Raw genomic sequence first — 27,135 nt, 5'->3', positions numbered from 1 at the left:
ACTTAATTCTAGCTGGAGGTCTGTGACTAGTGGTGTTCCTCAGGGATCCATACTGGGACCTCTGCTGTTTGTGATATATATAAATGACTTGGATGAAAATGTACATAGGTGGGTTGGTAAATTTGCAGATGATATGAAGATTGGTGGTGTTGTGAATAGCGTAGAAGACTGGCAAAGGATACAGCCGAATATAGATTAGTTGCAGATATGGGTGCAGAAGTGGCAGATAGAATTCAACCTGGCCACCTTGTTGCACCTTGGGAGATCAAATGTAAAGCGACAGTGCACTGTTAATGGCAAGACCCTTAACAGTGTTGATGAGCAGAGTGATCTTGGGGTCCAAGTTCATAGCTCCCTGAAATGGCAACACAGGTTGATAGGGTGGTAAAGAAGGCATATGGCATGCTTGCCTTCTTTAGTTGAGGCACGGAGTTCAAGAGTCAGGAAGTTATGCTGCAGCTTTATAAAACTTTAGTTAGGCCGCATCTGGAGTATTGCATTCAGTTCTGCTCACCCCATTATAGAAAGAATGTTGAGGCTTTGGTGAGGGTGCAGAAGATGTTTACCAAGATGCTGCCCGGATTAGAGGGCATGTGCTATGAGGATGGGTTGGACAAAGTTGGGTTGTTCTCCCCTGGAGCGGCAGAAGCTGAGGGGAAACCTGATAGAGGTTTATAAGGTTATGAGAGGCATAGATAGAGTAGACAGCCAGTATCTTTTCCCCAAGGTTGAAATGTCTAATACCAGAGGGCATGCATTTAAGGCGATAGGGGGTAAGTTGAAAGGAGATACATGGGGCAAGTTTTTTACACAGAGAGTGGTGGGTGCCTGGAATGCACTGGTGGTGGAGGCAAATACAGTAGGGGTGTTCAAGAAGCTTTTAGGTAGGCACGTGAACGTGAGGGAAATGGTAGGATATGGACATTGTGTAGGCAGAAGGGATTAGTTTAGTTGGGCATTTTGTTACTACTGTAATTGGTTCAGCACAACATTGTGGGCTGAAAGGCCTGTTCCTGTGCTGTACTGTTCTATGTTCTATGTATTTTGGAATTCTATGTGGGAAAAAAGAATTTCCCGTGGTCTTTTTGTCAATCCATGATCCCTGGTCCCATTTGGCAGAAGAAACAGTTTCTTCACTTAGTCAATCCTAATTATTTTAAATATCTCTCCAGTGTCCCTAACCTCTGCTCCAACAACAATCATAACACCTCCAGGCTATCCATGTTACTGAAGTCCTTCATCATTGTTATTACCTTCACAAAGCTCCCCTGAATCTTCCGTCCTTTTGAAAGCGTGATGCAAAAGGATTAGTATGACTTATTTCTTTTTGTATTAGTGCCCTTATTTGCAAAGCCATGAATCCAATGCACTTTCTTAAGCAGTGTAAACCTGCTCTTCCACCTTCAGACTTGTGAATATGAATGATTCCTCTGGGTTTGAACTCCCACACACTTCTTTCAAAATAGTTCCAGATTATCTCTGTGTTTCTCCTTCTGAAGTATCCCACTTTACAATCACATTAAACTGAATGTGCTAAACTTCATCCTCCTGAAACCTGCTGTAATTCTTCTCACTGTTTCCGACATTACTGAGTTTTATTTCATCAGTGAACTTCAAAATTGTACTCCCTGCATCCAAGACAAACTTATTGCATTTAACAAGAAAAGCAATTTCCTAATACTGATCCCCAGGGTAAACCCCAATGCATACTTCTCTCTGATCACAAAAACATCCGTACACCATTACTCTCTGTCTCTTTTCCCATAGCCAATTATTACCTATGGTCCCTTTAATATTTTGTACTCCTACTTTCTAGATAAGACTATTATCAAAAGCCATTTTGGAAGTCCAGATATACATTTACCATCTCAAACCCTCAAAGGACTCAATCAAGTTAATCAGATATAATTTACCTAAAACAAATCCATTCTCATTGATCTTTACTAAATCGTGTCTTTCCAAGTGAATATTAATTTTGTCCTTGATTGTAGCCTCTAATAATTTTCCTGCTGGTGATATTAGACTGACTGACCTGTTTGCCATCTTGTTTATCTACCCTGCTTTAAACAGATATGTAACCCTTTTACTACTGCAGTTCCATATTCAGGGAGGATCAAAAAACTGTGGTTAGAAATGTTTTCTCCATACTTGCCTTCCTTAGCATCCTAAACCACACAAGTTGATAGAGTGATAAAGAAGGCGTAAGGCATGCTTGCCTTTATTAGTCGAGGCATTGAATTCAAGAGTCAGGAAATTACGTTGCAGCTTTATAAAACTCTGGTTAGGCCGCATCTGGAGTATTGCATTTAGTTCTGGTTGCCCCATTATTGGAAGTATGTGGAGGCTTTGGAGAGGGTGCAGAAAAGGTTTACCAGGATGTTGCCTGGATTACAGGGCAGGTGCGATAAGGAGAGGTTGGACAAACTAAGGTTGTTTTCTCTGGAGCGACAGAGGCTGAAGGGAGACCAGATAGAAGTTTATAAAAATATGAATGGCACAGATAGAGTAGACAGCTGGTATCTTTTTTCCAGGGTCAAAACGTCTAATACCAGAGGATATGTATTTAAGGTGAAAGAGGAACGTTCAGAGGAGATGTGCGAGCTAAGTCTTTTACACAGAGAGTGGTGGGTGGCTGGAATGCACTGCCAGAGGTGGTGGTGGAGGCAGAGACAATAGAGACTTTTAAGAGGCTCTTAGATAGACACATGAACATGCATAGAATGGAGTGGTATGGGCTATGTGCAGGCAAAAGGGATTAGTGCAATTAGGCATCATTAATTTAATTAGTTCGACACAATACTGTGGGCTAAAGGGCCTGTTCCTGTGCTGTACTGTTCTATATTCTATGTCTCCCATCTGGACTGGATGCCTTTAAACTCTGAGTGATAACAGTTTACTTTGCACCTCCTTTCTATCTATTTTTACCCTATCCAATGTCTTCATTTCCCACAAGGATATCAGTTGCTGGATAAATAATTCAGAGAATGTGATGCAAGTGCCCCCAAGACAGTGTCAGACTTTGAATTTAGTTTTAATAAATATACTGAATGGACCTCCAGTACAATAAGATGGACTCTTGAACTCGTAACTTACCTCATCGTGGCCTTGCACCTTTTGTCTGCCTGCACTGCACTTTCTCTGTAACCGTAACACTTTATTCTAATTGTGTTATTGCTTTTCGCTTGTACTACCTCAATGTACTGATGTGATGAAATGATCTGCATGGATGCAAAGCAAAATTTTTCACTGTACCTCGCTACATGTGACAATAATAAATCAATTTACCAATTTGCTGGTATAAATTTACCAATTTATATCAGCAAAAGTGGCATAAAACCTAGCTGGTCTATTAATATGGTGGGAGTGTCTTTAACAATGGACATAGCTACAGAATAAGTGACCAGTCATTTAAAATGGAGAAGTTTAGAAATTTTTTTTTCACATCGGGTGGCAAATCTCTGGGATTCTCTACCCCAGAGGGTTGTGGAGGCCAGAACATTAGAAGTTTTGAAGATGGAGGTTGATAAATTTTTGAAAGATGGGGAAATTGAGGGTAGTGAGGAAATGGCACAGAAGAGGAGTTGATGCCTGGGGCAGATTGACTGTGATCGTATCGAATGGTGGGGAAGGCTTGAGTGGCCTATTTCTTCTTGTGCTCCTATTTTCTTGCGTTCACTTGTGCTAATATCCTTTAGCGAAGGAGACCTGTTAGCCTTATGTGGCCTGATTTATGGGTAATTCCAAACCCTTGCCAAAGTGATTGATCCTAAAGTCACAGAATCATACAATCATCAAGTTTTCATCTATACTAATCCTTGTTCAATTTTATTCTCTCCATATTCCCCTTAACTCCCTCCAGATTATACCACTCACCTACATGAGCAGGCACGGTAGTGTAGTGGTTAGTGTAATGCTATTACAACGCCAGCGACCCGGATTCAATTCTGGCCGCTGTCTGTAAGGAGTTTGTACATTATCCCCGTGTCTGCATAGGTTTCCTCCAGGTGCTCTAGGTTCCTCCCACATTCCAAAGACATACGGGTTAGGAAGTTGTGGGCATACTATGTTGGCGCCGGAAGCGCGGCAACACTTGCGGGCTGACGCCAGAACACTCTACGCAAAAGATGCATTTCACTGTGTGTTTCGATGTACCCGTGACTAATAAAGATATCTTATCTTATATAAGAGGCAATTTACGGTAGCCAATTACCTTCTGGAATGGGGGAGGAAAGCGTAGCACTCTGCGGAAACCCATGCGATCACAGGGAGAACATGCAAACTCCACACAGACACCACCCGAGGTCAGGCTTGAACCTGGGTCGCTGGAACTGTAAAGCAATATCTCTACCAGCTGGACCACTGTGCTGCACTTTCTTGCCCCTTCCCTATCTTATCATTAACTGTCTTTCTGAAATTGCCTCACAAAAAATAATTCATTGAGCATTTCTCAGAATATCAGAACATCTCAAAAGTCGCTTAAAGCCAATAACAATGCTTTGTTATAATGCGCGGATCTTGGTAGCAAATTTGTGTCCAGCTAAATTGTGCAATTTTAAAAGGTGTGCATTGACAGGGAAGCCTGTGGTGCACATTAACATGTCTTTGGATATGCCAGAGTATATTGAGAAGCCTATTAATAAGGTATATGGGATTCTTGATTTTGTAAACAGATTACAAAATCAAGTCAAACTTCATTTTCACAAATCACTGCATAGGTCTCTGCTGGAGGGTGAAGAGGAGAATTTTAGAATGATCCCAGGAATGAAGGACTTAGTTAAATGGAAAGATTAGGAAAAAAAACAATGTTGTTTTCCTTTGAGCAGAGGAGGATGGGGAGAGGTGTAATAGAGGTGATCAAAATTATGAATGGTTTTGAAACAGTAAATAAGGAGAATCTGCTTTCATAGCTAGAAGGTGTCAGTAACCAAGACATATTTAACCAGAGTTGTCAGTAACATATTTAAGTCGATTGGCAAAAGACCCTGAAGGGACATGACAATAAAAATGGTTTGCAGCAACTTGTTACGATCTGGAGTTCACTGCTTAAAGGGCTGATGAAAGTGGATTCACATGTCTTTCAAAAGGAAATTGGATAAATACTTAAAGAGGAAAAGTTTAAATGGCTACACTTGGGAAACAGCACATAGAGTTGGCTTAATTGGATGATTCTTTCAAACAGATGGCACAGGTGCACTGGGTGAAATGACTACTTTCCATGCTGTTGGAATCTATGATTCTCCACACAAGAAAGACCTCTCATTCCTGACATCTGCTCTTTTTGATCATTTAAATATGTATTTGGGGATTATATTATGCTTTGACTGCATTTTTATGTGTCTCTTTGCATTAACTCTGTTTAGCCTAACACCAGTGCTGCACTTCTGATAAGATTATTTTCTTCAAAGGCTTTCTGATAAAGTGCAAATTATACAGTTTACTACATAGCATCTTGTTTAGGTTTATGGTGCAAGGTGACACTGTTATAAAGTTAATGCTATAAATCTCACACCTAGGATTTAGCCAGTGTCATATCACTGAGTCAACCAGCTACCAAAATGTCTTGCTATATGGATGAGATTTGGATCCGCATCCAAAACTAATTAACAATTTACTTTGCCTCAAAAATCAAACAGGCATTCACCTCATCGATGTGGGGAGTATTTGCACTTCCTTAAATATAGGAAAGACATCATTAAACTGGAGAGAGTGCAAAGAAGATTTACAAGAATGTTGCCGGGACTCGAGGCCCTGAGTTATAGGGAGAGGTTGGGCAGGCTGGGACTTTTATTTCTTGGACTGTAGGAGAATGAGGGGTGACCTTATAAAGGTGTATAAAATCACGAGCGGCATAGATAGGGTGAACGCACACAGTCTTGTTCCCAGGGAAAGGGAATCAAAAACTAGAGGGCATAGATTTAAAGTGAGAGGGGAAAGTTTTAAAAGGGAGCTGAGGGGCAACTTCTTCACGCAGAGGGAGGTGCGTATATGAAATGAGCTGCCGGAGGAAATCGTTGAGGCAGGTGCAATAATGATATTTAAAAGGCACTTGGACAGGTACATGAATAGGAAGGATTTAGAGGGATATGGGCCAAACATGTGCAAATGGGACTAGTTTAGATAGGCGTCTTGATCACATGGACCAGTTGGGCTGAAGGGCCTGTTTCTGTGCTGTATTCCGCTATAAATCACAAGTGGTTATTACACTGTGCCCTAAATGAACCTATTAAAACAACATGCAGTTCTCAATAACCTCGGTGACCAGTTCACTAGCCTTCAAAAGATTGCTTGCAGTTCACTGCAGTCAATAAGTGGAGTTGCTTTTTATTCTGCATCTTGTAATTTATCTGCTGTAATCACATAGCTGCCTTGGGCCTCCGGTGACTATGGAACTTAACCATCCAAGGCCACTTTCTTCTTAAACAAATTACCAGGTTTTGCTAAGCAACAAACTACAAACCTTCCTTCCAGCCAAACAAAAATCAATTTTCAGGTTATATTCTGGTAGTTTTAGTGATTGAAGTTATAATTGAACATTCTGGCAAACAAATTACGTTTTTTTTTCGTGTGAACATGCTGTATGGTATGTGCAATACTAGATTACAAGTACAGTTTTCACAGGGGTTTGAAGCTGTAGGGTTGAAGCATGCCTGACTTTCAACTTGATGTGTTTCTTTTTACTTTCCTTTTTACTTGCACATGTAATCCTGAGGCAAAGCTTGAAAATCCATTCAATTTTTTACATTCTTACACTATCTCCCACCTCTTAGGAAACAAGATGAGTTGAAAACAGAGCACGTTGCCTTCCTGTCCTACACCTCCACCTCAGCCAAGGGGTCCTGCAACAGTTGAGCTGGTTGTTGCATCACTATTCAGATCAGGTAATTCAGTACATAGAAACATAGAAAACCTACAGTACAATACAGGCCCTTCGGCCCACAAAGTTGTGCTGAACATGTCCCTACCTTAGAAATTACTAGGCTTACCCATAGCCCTCTATTTTTCTCAGTTCCATGTACCTATCCAAAAGTCTCTTAAAAGACCCTATCGTATCTGCCTCCACCACCATTGCCAGCAGCCCATTCCATGCACTCACCGCTCTCTGAGTAAAAAACTTACCCCTGACATCTCCTCTGTACCTACTCCCCAGCACCTTAAACCTGTGTCCTCTTGTGGCAACCATTTCAGCCCTGGGAAAAAGCCTCTGACTATCCACATGATCAATGCCTCCTATCATCTTATACACCTCTATCAGGTCACCTCTCAGCCTCTGTTGCTCCAAGCAGAAAAGGCTGAGTTCACTCAACCTGTCTTCATAAGGCATGCTCCCCAATCCAGGAAACATCCTTGTAAATCTCTTCTGCACCCTTTCTATGGCTTCCACATCCTTCCTGTAGTGAGGTGACCAGAACTGAGCACAGTACTCCAAGTGAGGTCTGACCAGGGTCCTATATAGCTGCAACATTACCTCTCGGCTCCTAAATTCAATTCCATTCCATTCCATTCTAACAATTACATTCAGGGACCCAATGGGCTTTTCTCCTCAATACCTCCCCAATTCTGCATCTCTGACCTGAGCTAAATAAATTGCCAGTTGATTGAAATTACTTTTCAGTCACTGATTGATTCCTGCCCAGACACATGTATTTCCCAGATGGAAAGTAACACAGTGCTTCTTTCCTTCCCCAAAGTAAATGGTAGAGAAAGATTGAGACTTCTGTCTGTTGAATGGTACAATAAGATATTAAGATATTTTTTATTAGTCACATGTACATCGAAACACACAGTGAAATACATCTTTTGCATAGAGTGTTCTGGGAGCAGCCCGCAAATGTCGCCATGTTTCCGGCGCCAACATAGCATGCCCACAACTTCCTAACCCGTACGTCTTTGGAACGTGGGAGGAAACTGGAGCACCCGGAGGAAACCCACACAGACACGGGGAGAACGTACAATAGCCATATGCATCATTTGATGTAAAACCAGGGAGTGCTAAAAACACTCAGCAGGTTAGACAGCATCTTTGTGGAAAGAGAAACAGAGTTAACATTACAGGTCTGAGACCCATCATCAAAACTTTATTTCACATTTCCAGCATCTGCAGGTTGATTTGGTTTTGCATCACCTGACGTTCTAACCCATGAAGATGTGGGCAGGGGGAGGTGGGGGGAAGGGGGGGAAGAGCGTTCAGTTGATTTATTCCTGGTGCGTGCTAGGTTACGCTGAGGTGATGATGTGTGCATCATAATTGGCCTTCCCAGTCTAGGACTAAGGAACAGAAGGATGATCTGGGGTTCATTTTCCTGCTTAATTTCTCTGTAAATTGCATTCGGCTTAAATTTGACTTTTGGCTGAGAATATAAAATTGGAATTTCATTGTAGCTGGCAATTATAAGTTTCTTCCTGCTTGTGATGTCAAGGGAAAGGTAAAATAGTACAGATGTGAGATGGCAGTTGATCTGATTTGCCCATTTCACACTATCTCATAAAGTGAGAACGACCTTCATTGTGTGGATTTTGAATTGCGTGGGCTCCATCATTCTCATGATCAGGTATGTCAATTCTCAATTTCTGGAGATACAGGAGTGATGAGAAGCCACTGTATGAGTCATACTTCCAAGGGGCTAGGGAGATTAGAGAAAAATAAGTTTATCAGAATTTTCCAGAAATCTTGCCTTCACATTGATGGATAGTTGAGCATTTCTGTTCCACTTCGGTTGCAGAATTCTTTAACACGGGAAAAGTTTACATGCTTAACAAAGGAGTTTAAACCCGGGAAGTAGCAGACAGGTTTGGAAAGAGCGATCAAAGTCATAATCCAAGCGGTAGCTTTTAAGGGGTGTGGGGGTGGTATTGGAAGTGGGCTGTACAAAGGAAAGATAAGTAGCACAACAATCAGATTTAAGTATAGAATTGTATGGATGAAGGCACTGGCACTGATTTTGGAAGAGAGAGAACAGGAAATATAGTGTAGAGCAGTGATCTCTATTTTTCAAGCCAGAGCAATTTTGGTAAAAATCCTTCAAAGTGGGAGGTAACTACCAAATTAATACATTGTTTACTACTACCTGTTGGCAAGCATTGCTTTACCTGGACTCATTCCCTCACACACATGCACTCACACACACACACAACACACACGTGCACACAAACAACACACACACAACACACACACACACGCACATACACACACACAACACACATGCACACAACACACATGCACACACAAACAACACACACAACGCACAAACACACACACAACACGCACACACACACACACACACACACACACACACGTGTCTGCATGAGCACACACATAAATCCCATCAGATTTCTGAACGGTCCATGAACCCATGAACACTACCTCATTATTCCTTTTTTTTCACTATTTATTTTTGTAATTTATTGTAACTTTGTCTTTGCACTGTACTGCCGCCACAAAACAACAAATTTCACATCATATAAGTCAGTGATAATAAATCTGATTCTGATTCTGAAATGGGCTCAGCACAGGTACTATGGGCCACTGCCTTCCTCCTTGTTTCCCAACACCTTTCCCACCCATCCCCTTGACCCCTCACACCTGCAATGCTCTACATCCCTGAAATTCACTTGGAATTCCCTCCACCCACCTCAGACTTTTGATCTCCTCTCACCCTCCCACAGAACTCCCCCCCTCCCCTCCCCGGCCCCTTCGGCCCTAATATTCCCTGCTTCTCTGGGCACTCCTGCCCATGTTTCCAGCTGCCCTCCACAGTACACTAATTCTGCCACACTTGAGTCAGAAGATTGTGGGTTTAAGTTCCATTTTAGGCATGAGCTAAGCTGCTCCTGTGGTAAATATAGAAGGAGGGCTGCACCGTGGAAAACACTGTCAATCAGAAAACCAAGGAACAAAAACAGCAAAAGTCAGATATACTCAGCGGGTCACCCAGTACTATTGAACATGTTAGAATCAGAATCAGGTTGATTACACTGTCTTATATGACGTGAAAATTGTTGTTTTGTGGCAGCAGTACAGTGCAAAGATATAAAATTACAATAAACTACAAAATAAATAAATAGTGCAAAAAAAAGAATAATGAGTAGTGTTCATGGGTTCATGGACCATTCAGAAATCTGATGGCGGAGGGGAAGAAGCTGTTCCTGAATCGTTGAGTGTGGGTCTTCAGGCTTCTGTGCCTCTACCCCGACGGTAGTAACGAGACGAGGGCACGTCCTGGATGGTGAGGGTCCTTAATGACGGGTGCCGCCTTCTTGAGGCACCGCCTCTTGAAGGTGTCCTTGATGGCGGGGAGGGCTGTGCCCGTGATAGAGCTGGCTGAGCCTACAACCGTCTGCAGCCTCTTGCGATCCTGTGCATTGGAGCCTCCAGACCAGGCAGTGATGCAACCAGTCAACCCCTACTTTACAGATGTGTATCCTTCATGAGGACACAAGATCTCATAAAAGGTGCACACATAAAGCATTGACTTTTCTCTCCTTGGACATCAATTGAAGGGATATTCATAATTTCAGGAACTGCAGTTCTTTTGCTTTCAGTCTAAATCATTGGAAGGGCTAACCTGATTCTTCAGGTGGATATATAACAATTTGCTGAGTGCATTTTTTGAAGATGAGGACGACATTCTCTCAGAATTTTGGCTGAGCTCCACTGTTGAACCAATACAGCCAAAAGAAGAATGAGCTGATCACATAATGAACGGATCACTCTGTGTACATATTAGCTTCTGACTTTAACCACATAACAATGGTAACTGCACTTCAAGAGTAATTCATTGGGTGTCAAGTAGACGTGAAAGGCTTTCTATGTAAGTGCAACGCTTTACCATGCAGGTCATGTATCCCTGCTCAGGATCTGTCATCTGCTTCTTGTCACTTCCTTCATTAATTTATTTGAAATCTTTGCAAAAAGGGTTGATTTCACCGAGAACATTTCATCCATAAGGAGTTGCCTTTTGCCAAGATCGGGTTTATTGTGATTAATAACAGTGTGAAGCAAACACTGCAGAACTACACAATAATATATTACAGACAAATCACAAATGGAGAAGCTAAAATAAGAAGCAGAGTAATGAGCCTGAACACATATCTCAGTGGGGGTGTGATAGTAAGCTATAAAAACTAAGTATAAATGTCTTCTTTAGTGGTCCTAGATGGAACTTCATGTGCCAAAAGCATGCACTGTGAGTTTGACATTGAATCTGCAAATGTATTAGCACTCAGTCAGGATGACTCTAGTTTTCAAATAAAATATTCTGGTTCTGCCTGTTCTGTTTATCCCATGCCTTTGAATCCTCTACCAAATGTCTACTAATCCTCTACCAAACACTTGCACTCATCTTTTATTTTTCTAATTCTGGATTACAATAAGATTGTGATAATCTTTTATCTAACTATTTGGAAATCCTAATGGCACAGCATCTTGCTCACCGGGTGTTGATTCCCATGTCGCTTCCATTCACTGGGGCCCAGGTCCCCGCATTCTCTATTCACCGTGGCTCCAGTCCTCTTGATCCCTTTAAACTCACCTGACTGGTTGCTGTGCTCCCTTGAAACATACGGGGGCTTGGTTCCCAAACTCCCTTTAAACTTACCAGATTCACCGGATAATTTATTTTGCTGTGTAAAATCTAAAAAAATGAATTAAGAGCGTGTTGGTGTATTACATCCAAAAGTTAAATCTGCTAATCTGGCGCCACTCAAAGTCCTGAGCGTGGTGGATTAATGGAGCTGCCCTTTCCTCCTGAGCATCAACATTGGTGCCTGATTTATCACTCATTTCACACTCATCAATCTCAGAATCAGAATCAGGTTTATTACACCGACATATGTCGTGAAATTTGTTGTTTTGCGGCAGCAGTACAGTGCAAGACATAAAAATTACTATCAGTTACAAAAATAAATAAATAGCGCAAAAGAGGAATAACCAGGTAGTGTTCATGGGTTCATGGACCGTTCAGAAATCTGATGGTGGAGGGGAAAAAGCTGTTCCTGAATCATTGAGTGTGGGTCTTCAGGCTCCTGTACCTCCTCCCCGATGTAGTAACGCGAAGAGGGCATGTCCCGGATGGTGAGGGTCCTTAATGATGGATGCCGCCTTCTACACTGCTGCACTGCTAGCTACACTGTTCACACCCAGCTACATCTGTACATCTTAATTCACTCAGCAAGTATGCTTGCTGACTTCTATTGGCTCCAGGTCTGTCTAACAGTAGCTCAATATTCATCTTTGTTCCCAAATTATACAATGGTTTTGCCCCTAACTCTCTCTGTAACCTTCTTCAGCCCTCCCTTGCAGATACTGATATAATTTCCAAGAACCTTCACACAATCTGGGAACTTTCCTTCCTACAAAAAGTTTATAAAGTATTCTGGTGCACCATCCCCACCTGATGTCGTATGTTGTAGCATAGAATTTGAAATGTGCCTGAAAATGTGAAACGAGTGGCACTATATGGTATGGGGTCCACAACAGTTGTGAGGCAAGACAGTGATATTCCATTGCACGTGGGCTGTTGTTCATCACAGAATTGGTCAAGTACATGCAAGTGCATGCCATAGCTTTTTCTCTGAGATCTTCCACAGAGAGTGAAGATCATGGAAGAGGTAAATTGGCAACCACATTAGGGTGAGGAAGAAAGAAGGATGACCTCATAGGGAAGAGGATCATGGATCATGGGGTTGGGGGTAGATCACAGGGATGGGTGATGATGGGAAGATGTGGTATAACAGAGAGAAGATCCTGCTAAATAAATGACATGAGTTGGGGGGAGGATTTAATCAGGGAGATGATACGGGAGAGTTGAGGAGTCAGTTGTTTGGGGTGGGGATGGAAATGCTAGAGGCACCGCCAGCAAGGTAAGGTTGGTGGGAGTGATGGCTAACAAAGAAAACTTAAAGCCACACCTCAGTGGAGGGAGATGGGTGCCATAGAGTCCCTGGAAGATGCTCAGGTAAGCTCAGGGCCTTCAAGTAACAGCAAACTAGTTGTGCAGTTCATTTGTACAGTACAGTGTTGTACAAGTGGCACCACTTGATATCATTCCATATGCCCAGCAAACTCTATGTATTTTCATGTCACGTGCATCCCATTTCTGTACATGTTTTCTTGAAAAAAATCTGATTGATAAATGCAGTTTTTTAAATGATCCCCATGCATTAGGTACAAAATGTTACATGACATGTTAGAATTTCTAGGGCTATTACTCTCCTGAGGATTCTTGCAAATGTTGACACATTTCTAGCTTCCTGTCACTTTAACTTAGTTGATTCATTCCATGTGATTTCAAGAAATGTCTAAGTGCAGTAGATGCAGGCAAGGGTCTGTGTTCAGACAACATCACAGCTGTAGCACTGAAGACCTACATTCCAGAACGAGCCATGCCTCTAGCCAAGCTGTTCCAGTACAGTTACAGCACTGGCATCTACCTAACAATGTGGAACACTGCCTAGGTATGTCCTGTTCACAAAAAGCAGGACAAATTCAGTCTGGCTATTTATTGACCAATCAGGCCACTCTCAATCATGAAGTGATGGAAGTCATTTACAGTGCTTTTAGGTGGCACTTATTCACCAATAACTTGCTCACCGATTTCCAGTTTGGTTCACTCCAGGACTACTCAGCTCCACACCAAGTCACAGCCTTGATCCAAACATGGACCAAAGAGATGAATTCCAGGGTGACGTGAGAGTGACTGCCCTTGACATCAAGGTAGCGTGACTGACTTCAAGTGCCATTGTTAAAACTGAGGTCAATGGGCATCAAGGGGAGACATTTCAATGGTTGGAGCTATACCTTGCACAGACGAAGATGGCTCTGTGTGTTGGAAGTCAATCATCCCAGGCCCTGGACAAGACTACAGGAATTCCTCAGGGCAGTATCCTATCCCAACTATATTCAGCTGATTCATCAATGGTTTTCCTTTGTAAAGTCAGGTGTTTTCAGATGACTGCACAATACTTAATGCTATTCACTAATTACAAGCAAATGAAGCAACCCACGTCTGCATACAGAGAGACCTAAATCACATTCAGGCAAGGGCTGATAATTGTCAAGTAACATTTGCACTACAAAACTGCCAGCCATTGACTATCTCCAACAAGATGGACCAACCCTTGACATTCAATGGCACATCATTGCTAAATACCCCACCACCCCACCATCCACATTCTGGGAGTTGCCATTGACTGGAAACTTATTTGGACAAACTACATAAATACTGTGGCTACAAGAGTAGGTCACAGGCTGGGTATCCTGTGTCAAATGACTTCACCTCCTGACACTCCAAAGCCTACATCTACAAGGCACAAGTCAGGAGTATGGTGGGATACTCTCCACTTGTCTGGATGAGTGCAGCTACAAAACTTTAAGCTTAGCATCATCCAGGATAAAACAGCCCACCTGCATGGTACACCATTCACCAAGATGAATATTCATTCCTTCCACCACTTGCACACCATGGTTGCAATGTGTATCATCTACAAAATACACTACAGTTACTCACCCAGGCTACTCTGAAAGCACCTACCAAACCCAAGACTTTGATCACCAAGAAGAACAAGATGTAGCAAATGCATGAAACACCACCATCTGCAGGTTCCCCTTTGAGTCACACACCATTCTGACTGGGAAATATATCACCAGTTCTTCATCGTTAGATGGTCAAAATCCTGGAACTCCCCATCCAACAGCACTAGTGAACACCTTCATCTGAAGGAGTGCCACATTCACAGCGGTTCACCAACACCTTCTCCGTTACCCCCCGGACCACTCTACACAAAAGGTGTATTTCATTGTGTGCTTCGATGTACATATGACTAATAAAGACATTTTATATCTCTTACCTCACCAGCAATGCTCAGATGTCAAAAAATGAATACATTTTTAAAAATCTTTCTAACATTGTGGAAAACATCAGCAAGCACTAAAAATACTGTCTGAATTTCAAAGGCCTCCCCAACACACCTCTCAGGATGTAACAAGTTCTGCAGGGAAATTTCCACGCTGAAAATCTGTGCCCCAAGATGGGAGAAGTGGGGAGTGGATTAAGGAGCAACGTCATTCTTCACAAAATGTGTGTCCCAATTCCAGATTCAACAGAATTAGTCTCAGTTTACGCAGTATCAGCAAACGAGTGCCACGGAGAGAAATGCGAGGAATTAAAAGCAGACCACAAGCACTGGAAAAGATAAACCGAGCAAAAAAAATTGGATGAGGAAACAGACAGAAACTTAGTTAATATTTTAACAGCTCCATGGGAATATAAAGGAGGGTGGTCATATTATCCTAATATTCAGAAAGAGGAATGAGGCATTTATTTGCATGGAATGCAAATCAGCTAGTAATATACCAGGGAATAGAAATGCTCAGGAGCATTTTATAGGTCAACATCTCTGTTTAATTACCTTCTAAAGGACATCAATGTAGAGTCTACTCCTGTTAACTGCTCCCTAGTCTATCACATCTAACCCTGATGCCCTGTTAATTTTCTGTGTTACCTACTTGCTTACTGACTACAGTGCAAAGTGAGTCCCAAGCCAATTTTACTGAATCTTAAATTTGGCTGCAGATTTGATTTGCAGTGACTGGTCTCATTCCTTTATCTGTCACTCATCCTCCCCTTTTCTGCACCAATAACATTTCTACCTGGCTTATCTGGCTAATCATATGTTTTAGCATGAAAACATCAATAAAGAATACACCAGGGCAATAGAGACACCGATCTGAGCATTCTTTTCATTGTAAGCGTTCTTTCAAGTGGATAATCCTGGGTATTTCAGTTGGACTGTGATTTCAGACCTGGCAGGCAGAATCACATTGACAGGCCATTCAGCCCATCAAGTTCTCTGGACGCCAGTGGTAGGTTGTGACCTCGCCTGCTACCTCTCCCAAGGCAACTCCTGAAATTCTGTCCTTGCCTCTTATCTGTAAGGGGAAAAACAGCAAGGGTTGTCCAGCCTTCATCTGTCAGCAGGTGGCTTGTGCTTTTCTCCCATTGAGAATAGGAAGCAAATGGATTAAGTGCCTGAAACTTAGCTTGGCGTGAAATCAGGAATGGGCTGTGTGAGCTGAGTCACCATTGCTCATTCCTGAGTTGCTTTGCATTCTATCCACAGAAATAATGTTTTGTGTTTCTTTACAGCAGAAGCGAGTTTCCAGGAAGAAGCTACAAAGTGCATTCCTTATTCCAGAGGAGTTAATTTAACACTATTGGGATTGATTTGTATTTTTGTCACGTTTGTCCCAGATTCTTGGATCCATTTGGATTTTGTGCAAAGATTTTGTCTGCGCCAGGTAAGGTTAATGATAAATTTCTCGGAATATAAGCATTAAATAGCAACTAGACATCAGGTGCTGAGGTTCCCCAATTGGAAAATCGAAATTCCATATTTTTTTCTGTCCCCAAAATGTAGTCATGCCTACTACCAAGCTAATTAGATGTTGGTTAAAATTGCTGTGTGTAGTCATTTTGTAACTCCCTATTCAATTATTCAATGCTGACACCATATTAGTAGCAGTTATATATCTAACGTGAGTAGGAATTGGAACTGAGCAGTATTTAAGCAGCAATGTGAAAATGATAATCAGGAGATGAACAATCCCATTTGTTCTAATGGGTAGGTGGTGTGACATTTTCCCTCCACCTTGTTCAGATTTACCTCTCCACATCTCTAGTGATCTTTCCAGACTTCACCAAGATTCTCTTCTCATTTCCTTCTCATATACTCTTCCTTTTCACTTCCCTCTATCTCCATCTGACCTCCTTTTCTCTTCATCTCTCTCCCCCCCCTTTTGTCTCAGTGTCCACCTCTCATTCTCTGCCTCTCTTTCTCTCTCACCTCCTCCTCTCCCGCTCTTCCCCCTTTCTGTCACCTCCTCTATTTCTTTCTCCCCTCCCTTATTTTGTCTTTCTCCACACTCTCTTCTCCCCCGTTCTAACTCTTATCCCTCTCTCTTGCTTTTTCTCTTCCTCTCATTCACCCTCGCTCTCACAGTCCTTCAGTTACAAATCACTGTCTTCAATGTTCCCTGGACAACCATGTGCAAGATTTTATGACCTTAATGCCACTCCATCCATTAGCATGTCTGTAGCATTCATTTAAAAGACAATTTGTCTAACAGGACAGCAGTTCCAGCTAAAACTTGAGTCTTTTAACCCTCTTGGTGCCAATCCCTCTACATATCTATGAAACATACTTCCCTGCAGCTGAAGAATAAATATATCTCCTCCTTCTAAATTGTCAGATACTCATTGTCTGAAGGGAGTCACCCAGCCATGTTACGATGTGCTTCCAACAGCGAGCATACATAGGTAGTACACAATGGTATTAAGTTAATGCACCATGACATTGTGATAGTTACTAATATAACTGCTTCAGGGAAAGAAAGCAGAAGGTAGTTATAACAGAAAAAAGCTGTGAAACCAGTTTTAATGCACAGCTAGATCAAAGTGATCGTGGCAAAGGATTCAGAATTGGTATTGGTATTGGTATTGGTTTACTATTGTCACTTGTGCCGAGGTACAGTGAAAAACTTGTCCTGCATACTGATCGTACAGGTCAGTTCATTACACAGTGCAATTACATTGGGTTAGTACAGAGTGCATTGATGTAGTACAGGTAAAAACAATAACAGAATAAAGAATAAAGTGTCACAGCTACAGAGAAAGTGCAGTGCAATAATGTGCAAGGTCACAACAAGGTAGATCGTAAGGTCATAGTCCATTTCATTGTATAAGGGAACCGTTCAATAGTCTTATCACAGTGGGGTAGAAGCTGTCCTTAAGTCTGGTGGTACGTGCCCTCAGGCTCCTGTATCTTCTACCCGATGGAAGAAGAGAGAAGAGAGAATGACCTGGGTGGGTGGGGTCTTTGATTATGCCGGCTGAGTCAAAAGGTTGTGAATTCAATATCTACTTCAAGCACTTTTGCACACTCTAAATTGTTAACACTAAGGAATGCTGCATTGTCGGAGGTGCTGTTATTTGAAAGAAATATTAAACCAAAGTCCTATTTGCCTCCCAACAGATGTAAAAAAAATCAAATGGTGCTATTTCAAGGACCAGAGATGTTCATCCTGGTGTGCTGCCCAATATTTATCCCACAATCAACATCATTGTTACATTGCTGTGGCAGTTTGCTGAGTTCATTTTATGTGTTGTCTTTCCAATGTTGCAGTAGTGACCACACTTTAAAAAGCACTTTGGGACATCCTGGAATAATGAAATGTATTATACAAATACAACCTTTTCCTTCTTTAAAGAGGTACCACCTCTGAATGGGTCATTTATGGGTAGTAGTATTTATTTTCTGCAGAGCACAAAATCTTCCCCAGGGACACAGTGCAGATTAACTTTTAAATCAACGCCCGGAACCAAGGAAATGAACAGCAACTTGTTAAACTAGCCTACATATAAGATTCCATTTATTTCTCAGCAGCCAAGGCTATCCATTTCTTAGCTCCCAAGGTCAAACATATAAAAACAGTGAAATCAAAAGAGTGAAAGCATTTGCATAGGCAATCAGGACCCTGAATTCCATGTGAAGAAACATTTCCCTAGTGGAAATCCCAGAGTAGCTGCAGTAATGAAAATATCATGAAATAACTGGTTCGTAATGAGCTGTGCTTTACGAAACAGCTGTAAATCCAGGCCGCCAGTCACAGTAGGAAGTGCATAGCTGTTCACAATGTATTGTGGCAATTAAGGAGACTGGTCCAAATTTAAATAAACTGCTTGCACTGGGGAATGAGATATAATCGAGGATGTTAACCATATCCAATCCTGGTGGATTTTCTTCCCTTTTCCTCCATTTGTTCCTGAAGACATAAACCCATACTGATTCACGGACCTCAAAGATTCCAAAGAGCTCTGCTATCCTTTCTTTATGTTTACTGGCTGTAAATCAGGATATTTGACTGCCTGATCCCACAGAGTCTGACCCAATCATTGTGCAATGTCTGCCCTTGTGAGCTTTCCAGGAAAGCTTACTAAGCAATGAGTAAGAGTAAGAATTTGGGCTGATCATAAACTCCCGCACAGGGGAGTGAAGGCCATTTTCTCAGATCACTTAACGCCAGGTGGGAATCAAATTCTGACCCCTTCTTGCTCCAGAACACACATGATGCTTTTACTCAACAAGCCATCAGAAGAATATCCTTGCTTTTCTACCTTCATTTCAGCCTTTATGGCTCCACAGACGATCACAAGGGAGGATGCTGGCAAGCGTGGGGTGGGGAAGATTGGGAAAGCACTGAAGTTCAAACTTCCCAAAATTACTGCCAAATTTAGTGGCAAGACTTGCTTTTAATATTCTCAGCTAGCCAGATTGAGAAAGTCTCTGGCAAGGTTATCCAGGGATGATAGATAAATCTGAAGTTGGAGGAGGGTGATTCAGAATGCATAGGAACTGTGCTTGCATGGCAGTCTAATGAGGTACTGGTAACCTTTGTGGATCAGGGTGGAGACAGGAGATCAGGAAAGGTGGAGCCTTCTTGCTTCCTCTGGATTGAAAGCTTTAAGGGCATTAACCCGATGGATCCAGACTACTGGCCTCCCAGGAGTGCCCTGAGGTCCTGCAGATGTCAAAACTGAATTAAAATTAGACAGGCAATCTCCGTAAAATGATTCAGTAATCCAACCATCAAATGATTAAACTATGGCCTAAATCCGACCTGACTGGATTAAAAGTAGTAGGGAATGAGTAGGGGTCATTTTGCATATTTTTTTTAATATGGATCTCACATGAGGGAAAAATGTGAAAGGAAGCAAAACAGGTAGTTGAATTGAATTGAATGGCAGAAAGGTTCAAGGGGCTTCTCCTGCTGTTATGCACCACTGAGAATTTGTGTTGCACCTCCCATGGTGTTTTTTTAGTGTATGCAATGAAATATGATTGAGATCCTTATTGAATTCAATCTGCTGACTGGATCATTTATGTCCCAAGGTAACAAGCCAACTGCACCTAGTATTCCCAGGTGATCGCCCATCCAAGTGCTGAGCAGGCCCGAGGGTGTTTAAATTGATATTCACAGGGAGCACAAAAAAAAGCACTGATCCATTGTTCCCCATACAGTGGCTGCAAAGAATTTCCTGGCAGTTTCTGATGGGCAAGGCTTATGAGCAAAGTACATAAGCATTAATCTGTGTTTAAACACACCGCACACAAGGGTGTAGCCCAGTGGTGTTAAACATTTGTCTAATACCTTTTCCAGACAGAAAGTATGCATCCATTCATCTGAATATTAGTAGAAACAAAGCAGACTGAATGGACCTTTATTTAAATTTGTAGAGCTGGCATGAGCATTAATTCTAATATGTAGTCACTTCGAACTGCAATTGCTCGGGCTGCACTGACAAAAATCCCATTAATAGTCAACCACTCAGAGTGGATTACAGTCATGTGAAGGCCAAATTGGGCAAGGAAAGACAGTTTCCTTCACTGATAGAGCACTAATGAACCAGTGGAGTTTTTATAACGATGTGGCAGCTTTCATAGTCATTTTATGTCTAGTCCCAGCCTGCAAATCACCACATTTAATATATTCATTTGTCATGATGCACAGTCTAACTCATGACCTCGGCACTGCTAAAGGTCTACCACTAAAGTACAGTCCAAGGCACTGCCTTTTCTGATACCAGTTAGCATTGTGGCGCTGCCAATTTGTGAGCAGATTTATTTTGCTGCACACCTGCTACTGCAGAAAGCTGAATAGAGTTTCCTCAAACTCGTTTCATTTTGTGGTCCCAAGAGGGTGTGAGGAGAATTTCATTCTAACACACTAGATCCACTGAAGAAAAGGCAGCATCCATTCCCATCACGAGACTCCCTTTAACACATTGCTAATGGTCTTGTACCTTCAAAATGAGTGGTTATATTTACCAAGCAAGCTTAAAATGCATACGTTACTGATTTGAATTTCTTTACAGTAATGCCTCAATAGTCACACTGAGAGATAAATAGCATATTGATTAATGATATTCATTGTTTTCATTAATTAATCTCCTCCATTATCACATAAATTACTTTTTAATAAAAGATATGCAGCTTTTCCAAAGCAACTCACTAACCTAACTTATTTTTCTCTTTCAGGACCAGCCCTGGAAGGCAATTATCAATTACTTATGCACAAGTAACCTGCTTTCTTCAAATGCTGAATGAAGCATAATCCACATTCACTGCCGGAAATCCCCACCTAATGGAGTGAGATGCCATTTGCCCGTGAAGTGTGGAGGAGATCTTAGAGCTGGTGTAATCTCCTGGATCTATTTTTACTGCTTACAACACACATTAAAATGCCCTCTTGACATTTAAGAGATTTTCTGATTTTACTCCCTTACTCTCCCAATATTGCAGAATTGCACCTTGAAGCACTCTTGAAGCTTGGGTGGCAGCTTTAGAATTGTGGGGGAAAAATGTTGCTGAAAGAGTACATTTTTATTAGCTTGGCAACTGTTACATTAACTCAAGCAATACCCTGGCACGTCAGATGCCCTGATATGTGTGTTTGTGAAATTAAACCTTGGTTTACACCAAGATCAATGTATAGAGAGGCTCCAACAGTGGACTGTAATGATTTTTTTATGTCTAAAGTTCCCTCTAATTTGCCTGAAGGAACACAGACGTTACTCCTACAGAGTAACAGAATCACCAAGATCGAGCCAGGTGAGCTCCATCACCTGGTGAACCTGACGGAACTGGATCTGTCTCAAAACAGTTTCTCGCAGATTGAAGACTTCAGCTTGACAAACATGAGTAATCTTCTGGTCCTTCATCTGGAAGAGAACCAGTTGACTGAACTGTCGGAAAAATGCTTCTCTGCTCTCACCAACCTTCAAGAACTTTACTTAAACCATAACCAGCTCAGCACTATTTCTGCTGGAGCTTTCTTTGGCCTTGAAAACCTTCTTCGGCTTCACCTGAACTCCAACAAGTTGAGGACCATTAAAAGCGAGTGGTTTAAGGCCATACCTAGCCTGGAGATCCTCATGATCGGAGAGAATGCTGTGGACAAGATCCAGAACATGAATTTTAAGCCTCTCATCAACCTAAGAAGTCTGGTTTTAAGTGGAATGAGACTGAAAGAAATCTCAGATTATGCTCTCGAAGGTCTGGAGAATCTAGAAAGCATTTCTTTTTACGACAACAAATTGTCCAAGGTTCCAAAGGTGGCCCTCCAGAAAGTTCCAGGTCTTAAATTTTTGGATTTGAACAAAAATTCAATTCAAAGGATCCAACAGAGCGATTTTACAGATATGCTCCATCTTAAAGAGTTGGGTATTAATAATATGGAGGAACTGATCTCCATTGACAAGTTTGCTTTGGACAATTTACCTGAATTGACCAAACTGGAAGTGACCAACAACCCAAAGTTTTCCTACATTCACCCCAATGCATTTCGGCTCATTCCTCAAATGGAAACTCTAATGCTGAACAATAATGCCCTGAGTGCCTTATACAAAAAGACTATTGAGTCTCTATCGAAACTCCAAGAGATCAGCATCCACAGCAATCCCATCAGGTGTGACTGTGTCATTCGCTGGGTGAACACTAACGAAAATCACATTCGGTTCATAGAGCCACAGTCGACCTTTTGTGTGGACCCTCCAGAGTTTAACAGGCGAAATCTGAGAGATGTCCCATTCAGAGAGATGACAGATCGATGCCTTCCTCTCATTTCCCCTGAAGCCTTTCCCTCAGATCTCAGCGTTGAAATGGAAGAATCTTTTTCCCTTCACTGCCGGGCTTTTGCTGAGCCAGATCCCGAGATTTATTGGGTCACACCCTCTGGTGACAAACTATCAGCCTATACTGCATCAGACAAATACAGGGTGCGCCCCGAAGGCACGCTGGAGATATTCAATATAAGTACAGATGAAGCAGGACTTTATACCTGTGTGGCTCACAATCTCGTAGGAGCTGACTCGAAGAGTGTCACAATCAAAGTGAGTGGGTTCTATCCAGAAAATGAAGACAACATTCAGCTCTATGTACAAGAAATAGAAGCTCACCATATCCTGCTGTCGTGGATAATCACCTCCAACATAATATCGTCAAACATCACTTGGTCACGCACACTGAGCAACAGCAGCTTGAATTTTGCCTTCTCAGCTCGGATCCCTGCTGGCGTACACAGTTATAATCTGACCAGGCTCGAGCCACTTGCCGAATATGTGATATGTGTGCATGTGTCCCACATCAGTCTCCACACTGAGACATCCTGCCTCAGGAGCAGGACCAAAGAAACCCACTCAGCAACTAGCACAAGTGAGATAAGACCACAGTTTCTAATTGCCTTGACTGCCTGTGCACTGTTCGTAGCAATAAGTGTCTTGGCCCTCCGTAGGCTTGCACCTGTGAGGCAGAAGGTTGTGGAGGAGCACCGGCCATTGTCAATGAGCATGCAAAGGAATCTATCCATCTCACTGCACCGTATTTACCCTCTGTTTGTCAAGCACTGGGAACCTGACATCAACTCAGGCAAAACAATAGCGGTAGAACTGCAATCCACCCCACTGGGCCCCTCGAACATCGGCTACTGTGACACCATCTGAGACAAGGTCAAAATGAGCAAGGAGAAGTAAAACCATGACCCGACCTAACAAGAGACTCGTCTCCCCTTTCACTGTCCGGATGAAACAGGCAAAAATGGGTCAAGGAAACAAATATCAGCTGAAGAGGAAGTAAATCCGGATTCCAATGAGTTCTTTTAGACATAAGAGGGTGGCAGTTTTTTGGCAGTAAACCCTCCTGGTAGAAATCCCCCTTCTCTGTCCAACTGATGTCAATGTGTTTGTTCTGTACTGGTTATGAACTCTGTTAATTGGAGACATATATAGAAGTCCGGGAAAGATATAAGAAAAAACAGGGATCTCACTGTTCAGAAATGTATCCGATTTCTTATGTAAAAAAAACCTTTGTGATCATGTCGATAGAAAATCTGTTTTTTTCAAGCTAGACACTTGAAAATCTGAATGGAAACCGAGAGCAGGTTTACAACAATTTTATACAGGAAGTATGTGCATATTTTTCTAGGTTCAGACAGTAATGTCACACACTTTGCTTTGAGCTTCCCTCTGTGCTTTCCGATGCTCAGAGAGACTAGTGACGGAGCCTCCTTGAGCACCGCAAAGGAGTTTTGCAGTTTTAAGGCGATGCCGGTGTTTTGTATCACTGCACCATTTACCAACCTCATTTTCTGTAGTTTTCCTGTACCTCCGGCCGTTACTGCACAAGAAAAAACCGTGCAGAAGCGTGAAGGATTCATGGAAGCGTTTCTTTTGATTGCAGTATTTTCTGAATAAACCATAACGAAAAAAAAAGTGCAAGCAAAACTTGTCATCGGTTATTGCTGTTCTTCCGTCCACGAGGGAATTGCAGACAATGTGAGGACTCCTGTCTGCTGGGAGAATCAAGCAATGGAATATGTTGAGGCAATGTCATTCTTTTGAAACATTGCAGTAATCCTAATCCAAGCTGCCCATCAGAATCGTAGAGTTATACAGCATGGAAACAGGCCCTTCGGCCCAACTCATCCATGCCGAACAAGATGTCTGTCCGAGCTAGTGACATTTGCATGCATTTGGCCCACATCCCTCTAAACCTTTTCTATCCATATACCTGAATAATTTTAGCCTTAAAGTTTCCTCTGGTAGCTTGTTCCATATACCCACCATCTCTGTGTGATCTTTCCCCTCTCACCTTAAATCTATGTCCTCTAGTTTTAGACTGTGATCACTCCACTCAGTGGCCCTGGTGGAAAGATGGCTTTACATGCTGACCAATTGTAATCTGGGTGACATGTAAAACAGACATTCCACCAATCCTAGGGTCTTGCAAGTGTTGAAATTGAACACTTTTTTAGGGGGAGGAGGAAGAAGATAAGAAGAGGTGTAATTTTGAAGCAGCCAGCTGATCCTTTCCTCTGTCCAGTCCTCTGGAAACAATCAAAATGCCCCATTTGAACTGTATAAAATTTACAACAGAAGAGGCCATTTGGCCCATCACTGCTGGTCCAAAGTTCTGTAGGTCACAGCTCTTCAAGTACACATTCAAGTGCTATTTCAATGTGAAAGGCTTTCCCACCTCTGCCATCCTTTCTGGGAGTGAGATCCAGATTCCTACCACACTCTGGGTGAATTTTGCTTTTCCCATCTCCCTTCTCATCAATCCACCCACTAATTTAAATGGTTTTTGACCCCTCTGCTAAGGAAATTAAGCCCTTTTTATTTACTTTACCTAGGCCCCTCATTTATACACCTCAATTAAGATTCCTCTTGGCCTTCTCTATTCCAAAGAAAGCAACCCTAGCTTATTCAATCCCGACAATACTTTCATAAATCTCTGCACCTTCTTCCAATGCAATCACATCTTTCCTATAGCGTGGTGATCAGAACTCTACATGGTATTCATGCTAGTGTTGTGTACAGTCCCAGTATACCTCCCTGCCCTTATATCCTTTTTGTCATCCGATATACCTCTTTAACCATCTTATTGACCTGTCCTGCTACTTCAATGGTTCTATACACATACACTCCACACCATTTGATATCCTGCCATTAATGCATGTTCCACTACCTCATGGCACCTTTCCAAATGCATTCTATAGATAAATCCAGACAAATGAGCCAATTCATCAAATAACATTAACTTTCATAGATATAATGCTTCTTACATGTAAGGACCCAAAAATGGTTTCTGAAAAAAAAATGAAAAGCAAGAAACAAAATGAAATGTTGGGGCAGGTTATCAAAAACTTGTTCGATGTATTAGGTTTTAAAGAACATTTTGAATGAGAGTCAATCAGAAGCCTAAAGGTTGAAGCCTAAACTGCTGAAGACAAGGCCACCTACTGCTGGCCCTAAAACAAAATTGAGGCAAAATGTAAAACTCTTCAAAGTATTGTAGGGCTCGAGGTGGTTACAGAGAAAGTGAGGCCAAGCATAATAGTGTTACAACCTTAGCCAATGGGAAGCAAACACAAGAATTACTTAGATCCTTATTCAACTTACAAAGGCCACTGTTAGATTTTGTATATAATTTGGCCATGAATCTTGAAAATTACAACAGATACTTTCTGGAATTTAAGGCTCTAGGTCTGGCAACTCATAGAGCTGAATTTGTTATTTTGGCAGAAAAAAATTGTAATAGAATTTGATCCAGGTCATTAAAATAGCAAGGGGCAAGGTTTGTAGAGAAATGAGTACATTATTTTATATAAACTTTAATAATAGAACCAAAGAACATGAATACAAATGAACAGATCTGAAACTAGAGTAGAAATCAGATTAAAAAACAAAAAATGCTGGAAAACCTTTGCAGTATCAGTTTTTAATATTTCATGCATGGAACTTTGATCAGAACTGGAAGATTTTACAAAGGAATAAACTTAAGGAAAAAAAAGGAAAAGGGAAAAGAAAAGTATATTCAAGCACAAAGACTCTTCCTGCAGGAAGGCCACTTAGCACATCCACACACACAGAAATACACACACACACATATGAAAACTACACAAATCAGCAAACACATTCATACACATAATATACATTACTCACAAAGCAAAATATGTACAGTATTTAAATGAGAAATAGAAATTAATTAAATGGCATTGGAGAGTTCAGGAGATATAATGAGAAAACAAAGAAATGGAAAGAACAAGGAGAGAAACTATTTGGCATTTGGATGAAAAGCAATGGAGACAAGTAGCACGAGAAGGGAGAAGGTTCTAATCAAGCCAAACTGGAACTGCTGTGTAAGAGTCTTCAAATTCAGTCTTTCAGGTAGGTACATTCCTCCTGTTGCTTCTATCCCTTCATGAGTAACATCCTGTTTGTATTTTTTTTATCTTAATCTCTCAGTATATCCTTTTATTCCTTTCATTCATGTGCTTATTTTGCTTTAAATGCCTCTTTGCTATTCTTTTCAACTGCTCCTGCAATAACAGTTCCACATTCCAACCACTCTTTGGTGAAGAAATTACTTCCTAATTCCATATTGGGTACACTGATGGCTATCTGATATTTAAAGTCACTAGTTTTAGTATCTCTATAAGGAGAAACATCATCTCTACCCTACCAAGCCCATTAATTACCTTAAAGAGTTCTACCAATGTCAACAACAAGAGAAAATGAGTTTAGA

At 41.6% G+C, this 27,135-nt stretch overlaps 1 protein-coding gene across 14 annotated transcripts in view; it reads left to right on the top strand.

The window, feature by feature from the left end:
- Positions 1-24,319, top strand: part of lrrn2 (leucine rich repeat neuronal 2) — a 207,221-nt gene extending 182,902 nt beyond the window's left edge. For 4 of the 14 annotated variants that reach the window (XM_052034988.1, XM_052034986.1, XM_052034985.1 and 1 more), the window contains 3 exons: positions 6,768-6,878; positions 16,143-16,294; positions 21,091-24,319. In XM_052034988.1, coding sequence (XP_051890948.1) covers positions 21,414-23,552 — 2,139 coding nt within the window. In that variant the 5' untranslated portion in view covers positions 6,768-6,878; positions 16,143-16,294; positions 21,091-21,413 and the 3' untranslated portion in view covers positions 23,553-24,319. The remainder of the gene's footprint in view (positions 1-6,767; positions 6,879-16,142; positions 16,295-21,090) is intronic. The other 10 variants (XM_052034984.1, XM_052034991.1, XM_052034987.1 and 7 more) reach the window with 5 other exon arrangements.
- Positions 24,320-27,135: the final 2,816 nt, after the last annotated feature.

The sequence above is a fragment of the Pristis pectinata genome, chromosome 20 (genome assembly GCF_009764475.1).
Source record: "Pristis pectinata isolate sPriPec2 chromosome 20, sPriPec2.1.pri, whole genome shotgun sequence".
Lineage (NCBI taxonomy): Eukaryota > Metazoa > Chordata > Chondrichthyes > Rhinopristiformes > Pristidae > Pristis > Pristis pectinata.
Note: the sequence above shows the minus strand (reverse complement) of the source record. Positions and strands in the feature narration are given on the sequence as shown.